This window comes from Bombus vancouverensis, chromosome 1 (assembly GCF_051014615.1).
Source record: "Bombus vancouverensis nearcticus chromosome 1, iyBomVanc1_principal, whole genome shotgun sequence".
Lineage (NCBI taxonomy): Eukaryota > Metazoa > Arthropoda > Insecta > Hymenoptera > Apidae > Bombus > Bombus vancouverensis.
Genome location: NC_134911.1, coordinates 23,457,146 through 23,475,600, shown reverse-complemented (window position 1 = coordinate 23,475,600; position 18,455 = coordinate 23,457,146). Strand labels below are relative to the sequence as shown.

The 18,455-nt window shown below is 33.9% G+C and overlaps 1 protein-coding gene across 5 annotated transcripts; it reads left to right on the top strand.

The window, feature by feature from the left end:
- Positions 1 to 15,981: 15,981 nt before the first annotated feature.
- LOC117159434 (MAPK regulated corepressor interacting protein 2) lies at positions 15,982 to 17,835 on the top strand. Of its 5 annotated transcripts, none has more exons than XM_033339270.2 (4): positions 15,982 to 16,210; positions 17,222 to 17,328; positions 17,410 to 17,535; positions 17,626 to 17,835. In XM_033339270.2, the coding sequence occupies exons 1-4, from the start codon at positions 16,206 to 16,208 to the stop codon at positions 17,700 to 17,702; spliced, it is 315 nt and encodes a 104-aa protein (XP_033195161.1). In that variant the 5' UTR covers positions 15,982 to 16,205; the 3' UTR covers positions 17,703 to 17,835. The 5 variants fall into 5 exon arrangements, with proteins under 5 accessions (XP_033195161.1, XP_076479286.1, XP_033195160.1 ...); XM_076623171.1 differs by lacking the exon at positions 15,982 to 16,210 and adding an exon at positions 16,386 to 16,482; XM_033339269.2 differs by lacking the exon at positions 15,982 to 16,210 and adding an exon at positions 16,746 to 16,876.
- The last annotated feature ends 620 nt before the right edge of the window (positions 17,836 to 18,455 follow it).

Here is an 18,455-nt window from a genome sequence, read left to right as displayed (position 1 = left end):
AAAAAAGAAAGAAATAGTGGAAAGGAAAGAAAAAACATAGAGAGGATTTAAAGAAAATTATCCCTGCGATATTAAATCTACGCGCTACCTTTTTTTCGGTATATTAAGAAACCATATACCTTAACCATTAGCAGTCTTAAAGTACGTACCGTAATCAGAAGTAAACGATATGATTTCATTAACATAACATCTCTTGTAAAATGAGAAATTAATAGCCTATGAACGAGAAGTTTATATTCTACAATTTGTGGCTTGCCGATTCATTAATATTATTAGCTGTTAAATTATTACGTAGGAGAGTCCAAACTCTCAGTTCAACGTAAAGTTATCACCCTTTAAAAGTAGCTAAAATAAAAATCAAATATGGTATCCTGTCGTAATATTCGAGAGTTAACGTTAGGAGAAACGAGAAGCTGTGATATAATATACGCCTGAGTCTTTTCATATAAATTACCTACTTGTTTTATCTTCGATTAACGACACTGCTCTGAAAATGGAGCTGACGTAGAAATACGACCGGTTAATGAAAACTATTGGTTCCCGTGCAAACGATCTTACAGATGCGAACAACGATGACGGTAGTCGAGCATGCGGGCGTTACAAGGAACAAGTGGAAATCTTTATTCAACGACCGTCTAGATTCCAACAACAAGCCTCTTTATTGTTTCCGCGTTTCGATAGCTCTTTTTTTGTTCTCAGTTATGCTTAACTTATTGAATCGTAGAATTTACGATTACTTTTCGTTTCATTACCTTTGCTTCGATGATAAACCTGTACAGTACAAGAATAAAGAACTATAATTGCATTCTTCAACGAATTTCATTAACTCCTAAACAGATTAAAATACCTCAACTGAATCGATATAAATAATAGAAATATATAGAAATAAAGTTTGATGGAAATCGTTTTAGTTTCGAATATTATTTTTGAAAATTTCAAAGTTACAAAGTTGCTGTTATTATTTAATCATTGGATTTTCCTACGTTAGAATATCGTGTATCTTCTGTCTCATTTTCTTCGACTTGTGTTACGTTCAAACGCAATTTCCCACGGAAATGTCAACTCGCACGAACAGCAGGACGCGAACGATCTGTTACAGAGACAGTAATAGTTTCAGGTCTCGTGAACATTTCAAACGTTGACTCGGCCAACATGTGTTGCATCTCTCGCGTAAAATATGACGTATGAGAAGATATAACGTATAAAATTTCTATCTATAAACTATCTTTTTTGATGTATTTCATTTCATCGAGTTCTAGAACGGATTCTCACAATTTTTCATTAAATTCAACAAATCCTGCACGATCATTAAGAGATTATTCGGATCTGTAGTAATGAAATTCTTCGTTTGTACCAATGAAAAATTGTTACGAAATATTCGACCAAGTATTTTGTTAAAATTCAAAGATTTATGAAACTGAATATTTCGAATGTTCAATTTCCTATCCTTTGAAAACGAATAACTTCGAATCTCTTTAATGAAATTCTATTGCAACGATAAAATCTTATAACAACGAGAATAGCTGTTCCCTATCCAATAAATATTTGATACGGCAATCTATGTATTTTTATTTTTTCATTTGCATTATTGTAACGATATAGTTATCGTACAATCGAAAAGCTCTAATTGGATGACTTCACTGTTCATTAAAAATAGCATATAAAAACTATCAAGCTCAATAACTCTTCTCTACAATTTAATATCACCAAAACCCCTGTCCATCGTTTCTAGCACGGATCTCTCAAAACTTTCAGAATCACTCGACAAGTTATTCAACCCTCGTGGCGAATCATCAAAGTGTCGGTCGTAGAGCGAAATTTATTTTTCTGACATTTTCCGAAAGTTCCTTCAGAAATCCGGCCAGTTCAAACGCGTTGAATTTACCTTTGAACCTGTTTACCGTCTTTTTCCTCAAAGGTACGTATTACAGGACACGGGAGAACAATGAGGTGAAAATTCACATTATTCTACCACGTGTATCTAAAACGCGGAAACGTGTTCAACAGTTCAAAATGGGTCGAATTCTAGCGAAACACTGGCGCAGAAACGTGTACGATCAACGTGACACGATTAAATTCGTCGAACGTCTCGCTCGTTTCCTCTTCCTTCTTCCTATCGCTCTGTGTTCAAGATTTTTCCTCTGTATAATATCTCGTCGGAGCAGAGATTCCAGGTCGAGAGATGCCAGGCCATTAACGACGATTGTCGACTCGCGAAGTTGAATGAAGGTGTAGCGACCGCTCTTCGACAATCAGACGGGGAATTCCCGCAATCTTCTTCGTCGATGGTCCATTTCGCCTCGGCTCATTGATCTCGATATCACTGATAGCAACCGTAGTCATAAGGTCCATACATTATGATTAGACCAAACGAAAGATTAAAAGTTGGAGAGATTTACTTCGTGGATGGACTGAATTCCGTGCTTTAGGGTCTCTCCAGTTGCGAATATAAGGCTCGTTAGATTTCTGTCACGTTAAATAATTTCAGCGCGTTGAGCTTCTACTAATCCTCCTGCGGCTCGTGATACATAATATTGATCTGCTGGTGGTAAAAACGTGGAATGAAACGTAACATATTGTGCATATCGAGAGCCTCTGTATTATATTGTAACACGTGAAATGATGGCCAATTTCGCGTAATATCTACTTGTTTAGGATAAGATTAATTGAAAAAGTTTAAAGTAGCATTGATTATTTGTTCGTTGAGTAAATTACTGTATGTGATATCTCTTTATCAAGAAGATAATGAAAGTTTCAGTTTGCAAAGCAAATATTATGATTATTCTGTCATATCGTGGAAAAGATTTTTAGCTATAATTAAAAAATCATTTTTATATTTTATAAACGTACATGTGTGTACAGATATACTCGTATGTCGATTATAAACAACGCGAGAATCGTAATTTTCGATATAATTCCCAGAATTGTTGAGAATCAGTATCAAAATCAAATAATTTTCCAGGAGAATATCGATAATATATACGTATGTTACAATATGGTTACTATGGTGACAAATCTTTTGAACACACCTTCTGGCTGTGTACACGAAAGTTTCGTTGACACGTTCAATAGACCTTATCGCACAGTTTCTGCCCGCTTTCGGGATCGCCAGCGCGTTTTATCAGAATTTATTCACTTTAAGACAGCAGATGGCTCGATAAGCCAGTTAATCAAAGCGGAAAGGAACAGAAGGAGAACCAACTTTGAAGTAACTTCGGCTTCTGGGAATTTCTATATCTTAATGCATCGTTTCTCTTTACATTGATTTTCTACAATTTTCAAGTATTCCAGGAGAATAGTGCTATATACCTGAACTATTAACTGTCTACATACGTGCTACATGTTAGTAATATTCAGTAACTACGTTGTACAAGCATACAAATTGAAATATTGATAAAAAAAATAAACCAATTTTTTCATGATTTCAAACAATAACGAATTTTATTCATTTTATAGAAAGAATTAACCATAAAATAGGAAAACGTGAGATTAAAACCAATTTCAATTTCCGACATATAATCGAATTGTTTTACGATAAACTTGTGTATGATTTTATTATTTTTCAAACGTGAAATAGTCTCGATTCCGCAGATATTCGCTTCAGAGACTTATTATCAGAGCATCATAATAGCGTATTGTTGATTCAGTGATCAGATTGCCCTCAACTTAGATTGAATTCAATTTCTAACGAACTTTAAGCTACGTTCTCCTGCAGCAGGAGTAGAACAACACCCTGGGGGAGTATGGCGACTGATATATCAATATGAAACGTCATTTTCGCTCAGACTTCCAGTAGCCATCTTTACCGAGTTCTCATTACGTCTACTCGATTCTTTATCCGGTTCTTTGGCCAGTTCTCTATCCAAATCCTTCGAGTTCTCTACGCTTCAACATGGATCGTTGAATCCTATTGTTTCCACTCAGATTCCTATAGTTCTGACAGCTTCTAACAGCGTTACTCGAGTTCTCACTGTCTTTAGTCAAATTTATTGAATCCTGACGATCTATCTCTAACGAGTTTTGTCGATTTCCGTCCGTCTTCACCACGGTCTTCCATTTTCTCGCTGCCTCTACGCCAATTCCTCTGTATCTAAGTTCATCCGGTCGACTCCCCCGCGTCTATAGTTAGCATAATATGGCATAATAGCACAAACCTGAGGTATCCTAATTAGGTCTGAGTATTGGCTGAATCTAAATGGGTTTCTGGCTGCCTCGGAGTTCCCCTCAGTGGGTTCTTTAAATAATAGCAAGCTTTACGGACAAAATTCAAACTATCTCCTATCTTTCGGCTTCTACTTCTAGAATCTTCTTACAAACTTCATAGAATCCGGGATCGCTAGCTTAAAATTGTCGCAATTACGGTGTCCGATTTCTTAGTCATATTCGAACGCAGTACGACAGTTATTTTGTTCTGATATTATTTTGTTATAATCAGCCTTATGATTTGAACCTTGAGATTTTGAAACGGAGTTTGTCAAATGACTTCGTTTGCTCAATTTTTTCTAACGATATGGCTTTTCCAGAAATCTCACGTTGCGCGAATGTTTTTCAACGAGTTGCTTCTTGTTCGATATAATTTTTAATTACACATTACGTATTCACTTTCTTTATTCAGATAATGTACTTAGATAAATTTTACGGGTTTTTTCTCAAAAGTATCGGATATTAATTATATATTGTATGTATCTCCTCGTCGCAGTTCGTTCGAGACTGCCTTTTTAATAGCATAGGATTGAAGATTAATTAACGAGATACTGGTCGCGTGAATTGACTGTGGATACTAAAGCTAAATGAGTTATTAACACCAGTGAAACTAAAGCTACAATGTCTACAGGATACAATGTCTTGCATCGCTGCATATTCTCTGCTGTTCGAAATACCTAGTTATTATTACCAGTGATATTGTTATTATTCTACCATAAAGGAAAAAATAAAATTGAACAGAATATAGTCGATATCATCTACTGTGAACATGCTACGGATATATCGATATAATATCATGGATATGAATTATTTCTAAACGACGCATTTCGCGTGGAAAGTGCTTGAAAATCTCTAGAATTACAGTCGATGAAAAACTGGCAGAGTCGGTTTAAAGAGAAACGTACGATCTCGAAGATACGGGGATAAACATGGATCGCAAACTTATCCAGTCACGTAGTTGCTAAAAATTTGCATATACAGAACAAGGCTACATAGTCTCCGTACTAGTCTCCGATCTACTTAAGGAAAGTTGCACGGCAACGTGTCACGGTTAGCCTAACTTCTTCGTATAACGTTTTATTTTACGAACTTCTGTTTATTTCTCGAACCCTCTTAAATTCTAAGGGGACGTCTTATATTATTACTTACTCATTGTACATTTAAATGAAAAAAATTTGTAAACGCTATAGAATATTAGACAGCAATTAAACTAGCTTTTCTCTGTTTTTATAGTAAATGGAAAATAGAATTTATATAAAATTAGAATTTTTAGAATTTACCTTGTAATTTATCTTTATAAATTCACGCGTCCCTCGACGCGTAAATGAAACTACAACTAAGAAAATATGTTCTTCGATGGACTCCATATACACATTTCGTAACTAAACTGCAACGAGGTCAATAATTTATAACTGAAAATTGTTTTCCTGGAACGATATTTCATCATCTATTTCCACCTATTCGCCTCAAATTGAAAATAATCCCTTCTCGCCTGCATTACTTAACCACCCGTTGCATCCAGCGCGCGTGTTTGTCTAACTGCAACAATCTCTGTACTACGACCCTCTTTCCGCGTAATTTTCGTGTCAGCATGCTTTCGCGCGTACACGAATGTAGGAAATGTCTGCATGAAATCCGAATAAATTTTCTGGCTACACGTACGTACTTACGTGACAGACACCACAGAAGAGACTTCGACCATGATTGCTCGACTGTATGAATACGAAAAAGGGTTGCTTTTGCGCTAATAAAAGAAAGAAAGGAAGCGAGAGAGAGAGAGAGAGAGAAAGAGAGAAAGTGACATAATCCTTTCTGACCGACATTTCCATGTACTCGACTTTGACTCATCAATGAGCAGTTCCGAGATCTTTCTCGAGGCCCCTGCGATTTAATCGCAACACGGAGAACCCTTTTTCATCCTCTCGTTTACCCTCGACACGAATAACCTCTTTTTGCCGCGGAAAATGCCACTCCCACTCGTTTCGATCCCCTGGTGATACATGCTTATCGTTCAACAGTCTAGATAGTTCTTAAATGATTCGACTCGATGTCCGAACGATAAGATACGTAAAACAATTCATCATAAGTGTCAAGGGCTATTTACGGAACACTCACTAAAGCACTTTCAGATTACGTCTAGCAATCTAAGCTTCTGCAGTGAAAAATATCAGAGGATCGTGACGATGGGGGATTGATAGATTCTGGTCGATTTCTGACAAAAAGATTCGCCTGTTTTCTAAAAAGGATAAGTGATATAAGTTTGTCGATGGTTGCAGCTACTAATGAAACAAATGACGCAAATCGTTTGAGTTGGCCTTAGACGTCCAAGGATTTACAAGTCGCAATTTAATTTTATCCTTAATCGTTTAAAAAAAAAGCAAGTACGCAATTGAAACTTGAATATTTTATATCGATCTTACTTATTTTTTAACATCTACTTCTTACGTCTCTTTAAAATATCTATATTTTGTAGAAATAGGAATGTAAAGAATTGTGTGATCTCTGTTGAGATATATAAAAATTATTCGATGATAGTGTGATAATTAGATTGAAAGAAATAGCGTGATTTGTGCTTGTGGATACAGAAGCGTCTAAGTGCAAGAGTTATTAAATCCCCGTCCTTGTATTCATGACTAAATTTCTCCGTTAATCGATAAGTACCAGCACCGTATCATCCCTAATGCAATATTTACACCGCTGTCTGTTCTAATTATGGAAATGAACGGCTATAATTAGTTCTCCCGGTATAAGTATCGGTGCACACGCACTGCGTGTCCTCCTATATTACAGCGAATGCTGTTTCTCACAACCCTTCGTGAATATTTTCTTATAATTTTTTACAATGTCACGCGAGTTGATAATACAGTTATAAAATTCGTTGAAATAATTTTCTTAGATCTACGTGAATAAAATGGAAAACAGGCAAAATAATAATTTTTAAAGCACGTTGTAGTTGAATTAGTCGTTTCTCCTCGCAGGAACATTCACAGAGAATTCACAGAATTAAAGAAATATTTTCATAGTACGTAGGAATGGAACAGTAAAAAAAATTTGATTTGAGTAGTAAAAGTTGAACGTTATAAAATTAGAAACGTGTACAAAGCATTTATTTCTGATACGTTGTTTTGACGAAGAAAATTCGTTGACGTCAAGCAGTCATTAATTTCGATTGAACGACCGAGTAGACAATAAAACTAATATTATCGAAGACAGAAATGATTAATTATTTTCGTACTTCCTGGTACTAAAATTTATAGAATTTTAATATATTATACTCGAAAAATTCGAATATTTTGAACTATATAAATATTGTAGAATAACAAAAAGTGTCACAAAAATCACGTACAATTCCACATATTTTTTCAGTTCATTATTGTTCTTACCATTGTTATAGTAACTATATTCTTATATAACGATCTTGAATAGTATAAAAAGGAGTGTTTAAAAAATTATCAAACCTTTTGTATTCAAAAACAACACGATTATTCTGTAAATTAATTATTTCGTGTAATTTCTATTACTTTTCTTTAGAGAAATCGAAATGTATACGTTGGTGTGATAATTACGATCGACGATGGTTCGTTTTAGCGTTCCGCTCTGGGAAATGTAACAACTTGAATATTTCGCTACAAAATTTCCGATAGTCTGGCTATCGAAAATCTTTTCAACCATCGGGTTTGCTGACCGGAAGAAATATTTCGGTGTCTTTTTTCCTCATCTTCTGCACCGATGGAAATCTGACATTCAAAAAGAGGCAACAGGGGAAAAATAGTAAAAATATTTCGCCATACCAAAAGGTTTCTTTTCAAGACCACCGTTCTTTGCATTTCCCCTTCAGTTGCGGCATATCATTTTCCATTCGAAGGGCTGTGATTTATTAACCGATCAAACATTCCTCGGGCCGAATCAGTTATTTCTTTCGAAACAAACAATATTAACTCGTTGGTATATTTCACCAGGAAGAATAGTTCCTGGCGGATAAAAAAAATACTTTCCAAAGGAGTGGATTTGCATTGTCTTCAGCCTGATTTCGTAATAAACTCGAACAAAAAGATTGCATTTTGCTGCGTTAACTAACTTATCTGTTCTTTTACGTCATGCATTGTTAATTAACAAGCTAAAGTTTATAAAGTAAGGTTCTATTATATTACAAAAAGCTTAGAGGCAAAATTAATTTTTAAGAATTGAAAAGGCTACACTGGAAGAAAGTTTGATTATCTCCATTCTGTAGCGATAAGTAGCAGAGAAACTATCACAAATTCAAAGTATATACATACACGTACAATCTTAAAAAGTACATTCGCAAATAAGATTCCACTGAAGAAGATGCCCCTTACAGGAAAGTTTGTTTCGATACAAAATGAAATGAAATAATGAAACTGTACTGTATTAACAAATTTGATTCGCAAAAACTTCCAAAAGCAGCGTACAGATGGAGAAACTCTTAATTCAGTTAAAAAGCTCTCCCTTATTTTCTGTTTCAGTGAATTAGATTTTTAAGCTGGGAAACGTTCGATGCGGTTTCGTTCAAAGATCAAGAACGTTAATGAAATTCGTTCCTCTTTCGCATTACTTGCTTTCACATTACCTTGGCATTAATTAACCTTAAAAGCCTTAGACTTTCGAGTAGCTGACCTTTCAAAAAGACCAGATGCTTTCATACTAAAAAGACACGACAAATACAAGAATATTAAGAAAACGAACAAGAAAATGATGAAATGCAAGACAGGTAGTCAACGAACCTTTTCGCCTAAAATATACATATCCAATATATTAACATCAACGACCAATTTAATTGAACGAAGCGAATGCGTGGTTTCAACAAAAAGACAAGTGCAACAATAAAAATAACGCGACATATCATTTCTCTCCACCGTGAATATTACCGGCTGTTTTTGCGTGACAATACCTCTTTTCTTCCTTATATTAACAAACACCGGTTAAGATCTAAGCCAGCAACTTTTCCTTAGAAATCCTGCCCAGTGCCGTGGGAACAAAGAAAGGAGGGAAAAAGAACAAATCAGCTGTTCCTTCAGCGAACATGGAACTACGCGATAAGCCATAAAATGCAAAACAGATACGCGTTGTTCATAATATTTGTACATGTCTTGCCTTTTTCATGTCGCGAGGAGGATGAAACAACGAAGATTATTATTGGCTGCCGCGGAATAACGTGAACGCGCGTGTTTGCTCTTCTTTCGGCCGGTGAATTTAGAACGAAGAACAAGAGATACGAACGGAGGCGATGCAGAAAGAAGGAAACAATGCAAGGCCGCGGAGAATACGGATGGAAAACGGAGAAAAATAAAGGGTGAAAAGCGGAGAGTGAAAAAGGGACAGATCGGGAAGATGTTAAGGGTGGAACGTGTATCGAGTATCGCGTATCGAAAATCGATGTTCGCGCGCATGTTGTCACAATGGATGCGCGTTTGTTTGATTTCGTGAAAGTATTCATAGTCTGGGTGTGCGTGCGCAACACGTGACGACTTTCACGTTCACTTATCAAATGTTAGTCAAATGGTTTGGATCTACATGTTTATAATACGTACTGATAGATACGAAAATAATTTTATTTGTGGGTAAGTAATTTCGCTTCGGTATTATTGAGCAATATTGTGTATAGATTTATACTTAGATGTTGACTCAGTACTGTTATACAATTACACAATAATGTAATAATCCGTTCTATAACTAATTTCCTGTGCCATGACCACAATTCCACAGCCACGCATGTGCGAATATTCCCAAATTATAGACCATTGTTAGAAATTAACGTAAATATCTTGCAATTAATAGATGATATAAGAAGATATTTAGGAATTAAGCAGTGTTCGAGAACGTCCTATTTATCGTATCTCTTTTAATCGAGAAGACGAATGTTTCCTATTTAAAATCTTCGTGCCATTATATTTTAGAATATGGTCTATTAATTGGTTATTAATATTAATCACAAGAATAGTCTGGTAACTTCTAATTACTTAAACTACGATAGAATGCGTGAAATAATACGTAAACTGAGAACATAGAGATTCGCAAATGTTACGTAACAAGAAACTATTCACGGCATTTCAAGCTAACTCGAATAATAATTCAACAATCATAACATGTTATCCTCTGTACGTATAAACAGAACTTTAATGTAGAATAACAAATTTCCTGACGTACTACATCAGAATTTGTAAAATGTCCCGAGGATATATTTTCATTTTCTAAAATGTTCCGAACGATCCTTTCACCAATATGCGACGATACAAGTACATGCTTTGAAAGAAAATTATTTTTCAACAGTCGCGTTCGTTTACTTAAAAAATTTGCCTCTAAAATTTAATTATCTCTTTTCGAAAAAGTTTCAGTCTTTCAAATCTGACGATTAGCCTTTTTAATAAACCTAACTATCGTTCAGATATTTTTCACCCGATAAAACGAAATGAGATCACTGCTTTTGTTTTAATCGTGATTTTGAAACAAGAGCTTGAATGTCCTGAAGTGTCGATAAAGTTCCACTGACGTTTCAAGTTACGTTACGTCAATTTCGGTCATACGTGACCGAACGGATCGAACGAAGGTAATCCACGACAAATTATTTTGGGCAAAAGGAACCGCAAACCGCTATCACCAGCTAGAACTACGAAATCATTGTAACGAACAGTTTGGCACAGTCTACGGATATTTCTATCGCATAAAGCGACCACTTACGATGATCGATGATGGAGATTATTATAACTACATAATAACTTATTATATTACCCTATAATGGAAAGATAAATTAAGAAATACATGGTTATAGCCACGTAATCCAAGTCGATATCGTGCTTGAAAATCAATTATGTACGTTGATCTTTTTAACGTGCCAAATTATACGAAACACGATTATAGCTATAGTTTATGAGGTGAATTAGCTTCATAAATGAGCTATAATTATTCTAAGTACGCTGCTATTATCAGAGAACGTACGCACACGGCGATTATGCGAAATTTATAATTAATCCTGATTACGTTGGACAGATTGAATACTTTAAAGAACATAAACGCGATTGAATTTTTTGAAACAAGATTCTAACGAAGTAGATATATATAGTTTATTCTGTTGCAATTTGTAACGAATATGAAATAATGACATATAGAAATTTTCATCCTTCCTATGCGTGAAAATTAGTATCAAGCTTCTTCTACGCGCAATTGCGCTCAATTTGACGATACAATACCGCTTTCCAACGTTTGTGACAACGTGGCGTATCACCAAGTTATTCTCAACGAATGAAGTTCTGTCGAACTAATAGAATTTCTGATGCTGCTTCCTCTCGCAATAAGACTATTAAATCATCCTGTTATCAGTTGGTCTCAACAATAAGAGTCTGGATCTTGGTATGAATCGCATAATCTCTATTCCACCGGTAGATACGTATAACAATCATGGACTAAAACGAACCATACAATTTTATGTAGTTTCGCACATTGAGCACATGTTTCAAGTTCGTAATTCTTTTTCATTTTTATCTGTAGCAAAAGGATTTATCATTGGGGGAGTCGTTGTCACGAAATTTAGAGTAGCAGCTTCTCGAAACTCTACATGAGCCTATAGAGTACATCATATTCTGATTGCTGTTAAAAATACAATATATGTACCTAAAAAAAAGGAATCTATAGAAAAATACGTAATCTTGTATCGATAAAATTTATTAAATACAACGCATACCAAGCTGCTATATTAAAAGTTTTATTCGATCGTTTCCAAATAACAAATTCAGAGATATTGAACGAGAATATCGTAATATTTCAATCATCGTTTCCGTGTGGCAATAATCTCATATATTCTCCAATGATATAATTTACTGTATCAAAATCTCGTTTCATTTCAGTGACGCTGTGCAACCGGTATACTTTATTATAGTTTACTGATGTAATCGATTTTCAAATATCCGGAAATGAGCCTGTATATTGACACACATGCATGCGCGCGCGCACACCAGTTATGGTCCATTTAGGTCAACTGCCTCTTGTAGTGCTACACAATAACATTCAGCCAATGCTACTTGAGCCTGTTAGGATCATTGTCTTCGAGGATCATGTGAGCTCGCTGTTGATGTGCTTTTTCTTGCTATTTATGTCCTCGAGGATACGCATTAGATACGTCCCTTTCGGCCAGTGCAATTCCCCAAAAGAACATCGATTTGCCATTCCGATCAGGTTTCAACATCCCATATGGGAGATAAAGGAGATTTAGTATCTAGTTCTCTGGCAACCATCGAATAAAATTTTCATTTAACTATGTTGTTGAGTTATTGTGATTAATGTAGCACTTATTTCGAAATCGATTCACGTGTTGTACCTACAAGTTTCGATTCTGGTTAGACTTCTAATCGAATCTTTTTTCAAATGGATTCGTAGACTGAACTCGTTTCCTTGCTTTCTTCAGTAACAATCAGTCGTAGAACAGTGCAATCTGATGAATTCTTGAAATTTTCTCACTGAATTTTCTTTGTCACGACCGAAAACGCAAATTCGCAATTCAAAGAAATATAATTAAATTATATGTAAGTATTTGGTATCTGCAAGTTTAAGATATAACCTCGAAAATTTAGTTTCAATCAACAAGTAGAAGATTACTACTACTATTACTACCATAGCGTGTCTCACAATCGTTTGGTTCTTTTAAAATTGTCGTAATACGATCGTAAAACCTAGTTTTTCTTTTCGTCATACGTAATTAATTCGCAACAGTGTGACGCTTCGATTTAATTGACAAGCTTCCACGTTGCTTGTATCAACGTGAGACAGATTGGATACTCTCGATAAAGAGACAGTTTCTACCAACTATCTTTAGATAAAACCCTTTGAGAGGGATAGACTTTCTGTTACAAAGTAGAAAATTTCTGCTTTGGACAAATATCTTCTGAACGACTAACTCTCGCGAAATATACATGTTCGAGAAAATAACTAACGACATCGTATTCAAAGGAAATGATTATACCACAGACCAGGTATGAGTTATACCAATAATTAATCGCTAGAGAAACAAACTTAAGTTAAGGATCTGAAGGAAAATTGTTATGTAATATTACGTTACGAATATTTATTCCTTTATGTAACTAGATACAAATATACCAAACGAACAATATCACACTTCTTTCATTATAGGCTGACATTTTCCCTTCCTTTTCCATCGTAGTTTTGATATAAACGTGTAGACCAAATTTTTAATAAAAGTCCGTTCCATTCAGTCCGTACAAGATTCTCCAATAATTAAAATTATTCATGTCCAATGTACAGCTCACGTTTCTACAGTTTATGCACGTACGTATATGACTCTTTAATCATTACTTGAACGTGAAATTCGTATAATGAGTTGATGTTCGGAGTTAACGCTATCCCTGTATTAATCAAATTGATATATCTGATCACTGTCATTTAAGACCGGTAGCACATAGTTTTGCTATCTCCTACGATGGAATCACAAAGGGTGACAAGGATCCTTTGAAATCGTATTGAACGTCGGGATTGCAGAAATAGACTAGTAGGCCTTTGGTTAACTGAAAGTGAAACCTAACCAACTGAAGTCGTGGCGATGGTGCCAGCGATATGTGGATATATTGAGGCCACGTTATAGTATTGTCAAATATAACCCGACACGCTATCGTATATTTTAACGAATAATGTCCGAGATAATGGTGTTACGAGTACGAGCGTTTCAGATAAATGTCTAAAATGCTTTAGGTGCCACTCGCGTTTCGCAAAGTATTCGTTTCAAATATGTAAACTCAGAACAACGAAATATGGTTTTCATTGCTATTTAAGATATAGTGTTTTTTTTATCCCAACTTAATTACATAAAAATATTTGTTAATACCATTAGCGATATTATCAATAATACGCTTATTATGCAATTTAGATAAAATATTTAGTGAATTTATTGAAACAATTTACTCGAACAAAAAGTTTTGATTAGTAGTTTGTCTATTAAAAATTCTGTCAATGTACCCATCTTTAGCGATGAGTTCACTATGGATTTTTATGCATTGATAGGAAATTTGAAACTGCAAGATTGCACAGAATTCGCATAATATGAAAAAATATGTAAAACAACCAAGGTAGGTGTAGTGTTTTTTGCAACACTTGATAGATGAAAACAATTTTTTATCGAGGTTCTATTTTTTTAGTCATATTTTTAAAAATACGAATTTGCATAAAAATCCGTAGTGTACTGATGAAGGTTTGAAGTAAAAAAAATATTGCTGTAAAAAGATATATGATAATGCTATGTTAAAAAGGGCAATGTAGCTGCCTTTATGTACTGTATATTGAAACTACATCCAATTCTACGGTAGAGTGATCAAAATGTATTAGTTAGGTTATCGATTTTTTTTATTTCTAACAAGATCACAAAAAAAGGTGTGTGTGTGTGTGTCTTCCATAAAATTAATTTTTATGTTGCATCTCTACCCTCCAAATTACACAGCTTTGATTGGTAACATTTTGGACGTAACTGTAAAATTATTATTTTTCCTTTTAAATGCTTCATTCTATAATTTAATGAAATAACATATTTTATTTTTTGCCTACTTTTTGTAAAGAAATAATTTTCGAACTTTTTATAGGTTATCCTTTAGATAGATAGATACACAAGTGGTCGTTCACACGCACATTTTACATCAGATTGCGTCATTTAAAATGCAAATTTTCCGAAAATTTGAATTCGATAGTTTCAAAGGAACGTATTATTAAGTACAAAACTTATCGTAAAGTCGACATTTTCGTGACTACAAAATTGTGAACGTGAGTTGTGACGAATGACAATATCGCAAATGTCTATCTTCAAGTGCATCGTTGTAGTAAATGAAACATGAAAACACGTATTCCCGCGAACGTGCAATTTTATAAGAGTTTTACTGCGTACGAAGGGAAATAATATACTTATGTTATCTCTCTACTTTCCGTTTAAATTCTATTAGATCGAAAAATTTGACAAATTGGAAACTATAGATGTGGATGGTTCTTTCTATGTATAATACATGGCTATTATGGTAAATAATGTGCAACATAGGAAACCTTATATCACCACAAGTTTCAGAGGGATCAAATTGTATAAATTAAAAATAAAAAAACAAAAAATTATTTCGATTTTGATGTAACTATGCCCTTTTATCATATCATTTATCATATCAGTTTTAAATACCCTCAGGATGCCTAATCTAAGCAGAAAAAATAAAACAGTGGAAATACACAATGTCTACGGACTTTATCGTGTGTCTAGTGACCAACTTAACCCCAATCAGTGAGTTGCAGGATTTAGAAGTTTTGATGATTGACTGCATGTTTAAATATGATTATTTAAACTTAAATACATATTTGATTGTCACGAATTTGTTAATATTTCAGTTAATCTAAACGTATTTCATACAATTCTTCGACTGAACGCTCCAAATCGTAGAGAGCATATCAAAATCATTGACGAACATAGATCTTATTTGCAATCTTATCGTAATATTATAAGATTAGATAAATCAAAATAAAACATAATTGCAAATCATTTACCAAAAAGATCACATCAGCCGAAAGGTGACATCGAATTTGTTGAAGTCGTCACATTTTCCAATTTAATACTGATTTTCAAATCACATACAAACAGAAATTATTGCTATACGTTCGCTCCACGATTCAAAAAGCAGAATTCAAAGATGACGTAGAAAAACGCTACGGTTTCGCTACCTCGTGGCTGTATTCTTCAACAGTGGCTATCTTTATACTACTGAATTGTCGCCACCGACTTCACATCCTATTTTACCGTCCGAGTCGAACGCTTAACCCGTCATTGTTGACAGTTTTCAGAGAAAGCTTCACGCAGCTGTTACGAGAAACAAACGCTCTTCCTCGTTACAGCTTTTCGCTTGTTTATATACGTGTATTACATATTTATAGTTTTGTTCGTAGGTGATCACAGAATTTCATCAAATAAACATAATTGTCCACGAATTTTCGCTCGTACAGAAATTCACCATCACAAAATGAGGTATTTATCGTAAAAGCGACTTTCTTTATTCTCGTGTCTCTACGTTTTTGTTCTCTACATCTCATTCTAATTTTTATACATAATTTCCAATTTCCATCTGTTTACCTGGGTAATCTTATTTATTTTTGGCAAATCGCCAATCGTTCCATTGCCGTGAAAGTCGTGAACGGAACAGTGTTAAATAGATAGAGGGAGAAACAGGCGGGAATCAGAAAACATAACAGTAACTGTCATACAAGAGTCGCCATTTTCCCTACGTTTTCTCTTCAAAAGTAGGCTTCGTATTATTAATTATTGTATATCTTCCCTGACGCGTTAAATATATCGTTAATCGTCTGTTAATCCCAATCCTTTTACAATAATTTTTCATTACTTCCTGTATTAGAGATTTTGATAAAGATATTAGAAATATGTATAAGAAAGGAGTTCTAAATATATGTATACGTGGCTTTTATGATAAATATAGACGCTTATATATTATGAACTGATAGATGATTAATTATTCTAATCTTATCGAATGCTTCTTTCCTCTTGTGAAGTTTAGATTACGTACAGATTCTTTTATTGTATTTTATGCGATAGATATTGAAATATTATTATCTGAAGTAAAAGGTTATATTTTGAATTGCGTTATAATAAAATGGCGTCCCTTCATTACACAAAGAGGTATTCTATAGTCCAAGTATTATTGTAACAGATGTCAATGAATTCTAATATTTCTCAATTGATTCTTATGTTTGAATATTTTATACGTATGTTTTTATTTATCTTATCAAGTTTTGTAAATTTCACGGAATACCAATGCATTCATCGCTTTATATTTCGTAGTTGTATTTATTTTAATTGCACACAAAATCGTTAAAGCTTAAAATAGAATATATCTAATAAACGTAATACGCTAGTTCAGTATCAGTCTTTGCTGTTAATATGGTGATTGTGCTTTGTATATTAATTATATCTATATTTTAGATAATATTGTTTTAGTGACTTTAATAAAATATTGTTTTATAGTGGTAGACAAATGACGATGAATGGGAAAAGACCATCCTCAATCCCATCCAGACATCAGTCTGAAACTGCAGCACAACATTTTGATCTAATTAAATATATTTATGATTGTAGGTATCATATATCACTTTTTCCTAATACTCGTAAATAAAGTTTGTTTATTATTAAGCTTTTTTTATTTCTGTTTACAGCATGGAATACAGTATCAAAAGAATTAGATATGTGTCACAATCAACCGCACAGTAATTCTTCTAATTATAGAAATGGAGCATCTGTCACATATTATCAAGAACGAGAACCAAATCCTCAACTCAAAGGTAAGTTGTAGTCTTGTTGCATATGTCAGTTTTCATCTGTTCTTTTCATATGTTAATTTAACCTAATTACTATTTTATCTGTCATCTTAGATTTTGAGCCATTTAACCTTGAAGCCTGGTGGGGACAGCGTGTTGTTCAAAGTATTACTAGAAACGCAAATTCCTAGTGCCAGGCCCGACATATTGATTATAATCGAACATTCTCAAGTAGACATAAGAAACAGAAAGAATAAATTCAGTGCTGCCGGAGAAAATTTTTCCATTTCTAGAAAGGATTTATTATATACTCAAAGATAAGTGACACGAAGAGAGTAGTATAGGTATAAATAAGTATCTAGCAATCAATTTTGAATCTTTTTGATAACAAAGATAGGATATTAGCAAATAATCAAAGATGAAGATGAAAGGAAAAGAAAGGGAAAGAGCAGGGTTATGGAAACATACATATTAGTATGAATATGACATTCCTCTAATCTTTTATCATATTTTAACATAATATCGCCTTTTCCTGAACCTTTTTACTCGTCGTGTTTTTAAAAGTATTTTACATAAAAAATTGCAATTAAGCTGTTTCTAAAAATGTCTTTCTAAGATTTGAGATTCAGCATGATGAATAATTCTGAAATACAGTGCATGCTAAAACTATTTATTTTATTTGCCAACATAAGGCAAACATATAATTGTATGTTTATATTATAAATCAAATTTTCATTATTACATAATGAAAACGTGAGAGTAATCTTTCCATCTTTGTAATTAAAAACTTACATATGAAATGCTGAATCAAGAGCACATGAATTATATATTAATTCTATATATTTTGATCGAAGGAAATGTATGAGAAGAGAAGTTGGACTACCTTTTAAGGCTTATGCATATATTGCATATATGTATTTTTCCACGAATTGCATTTCACAATT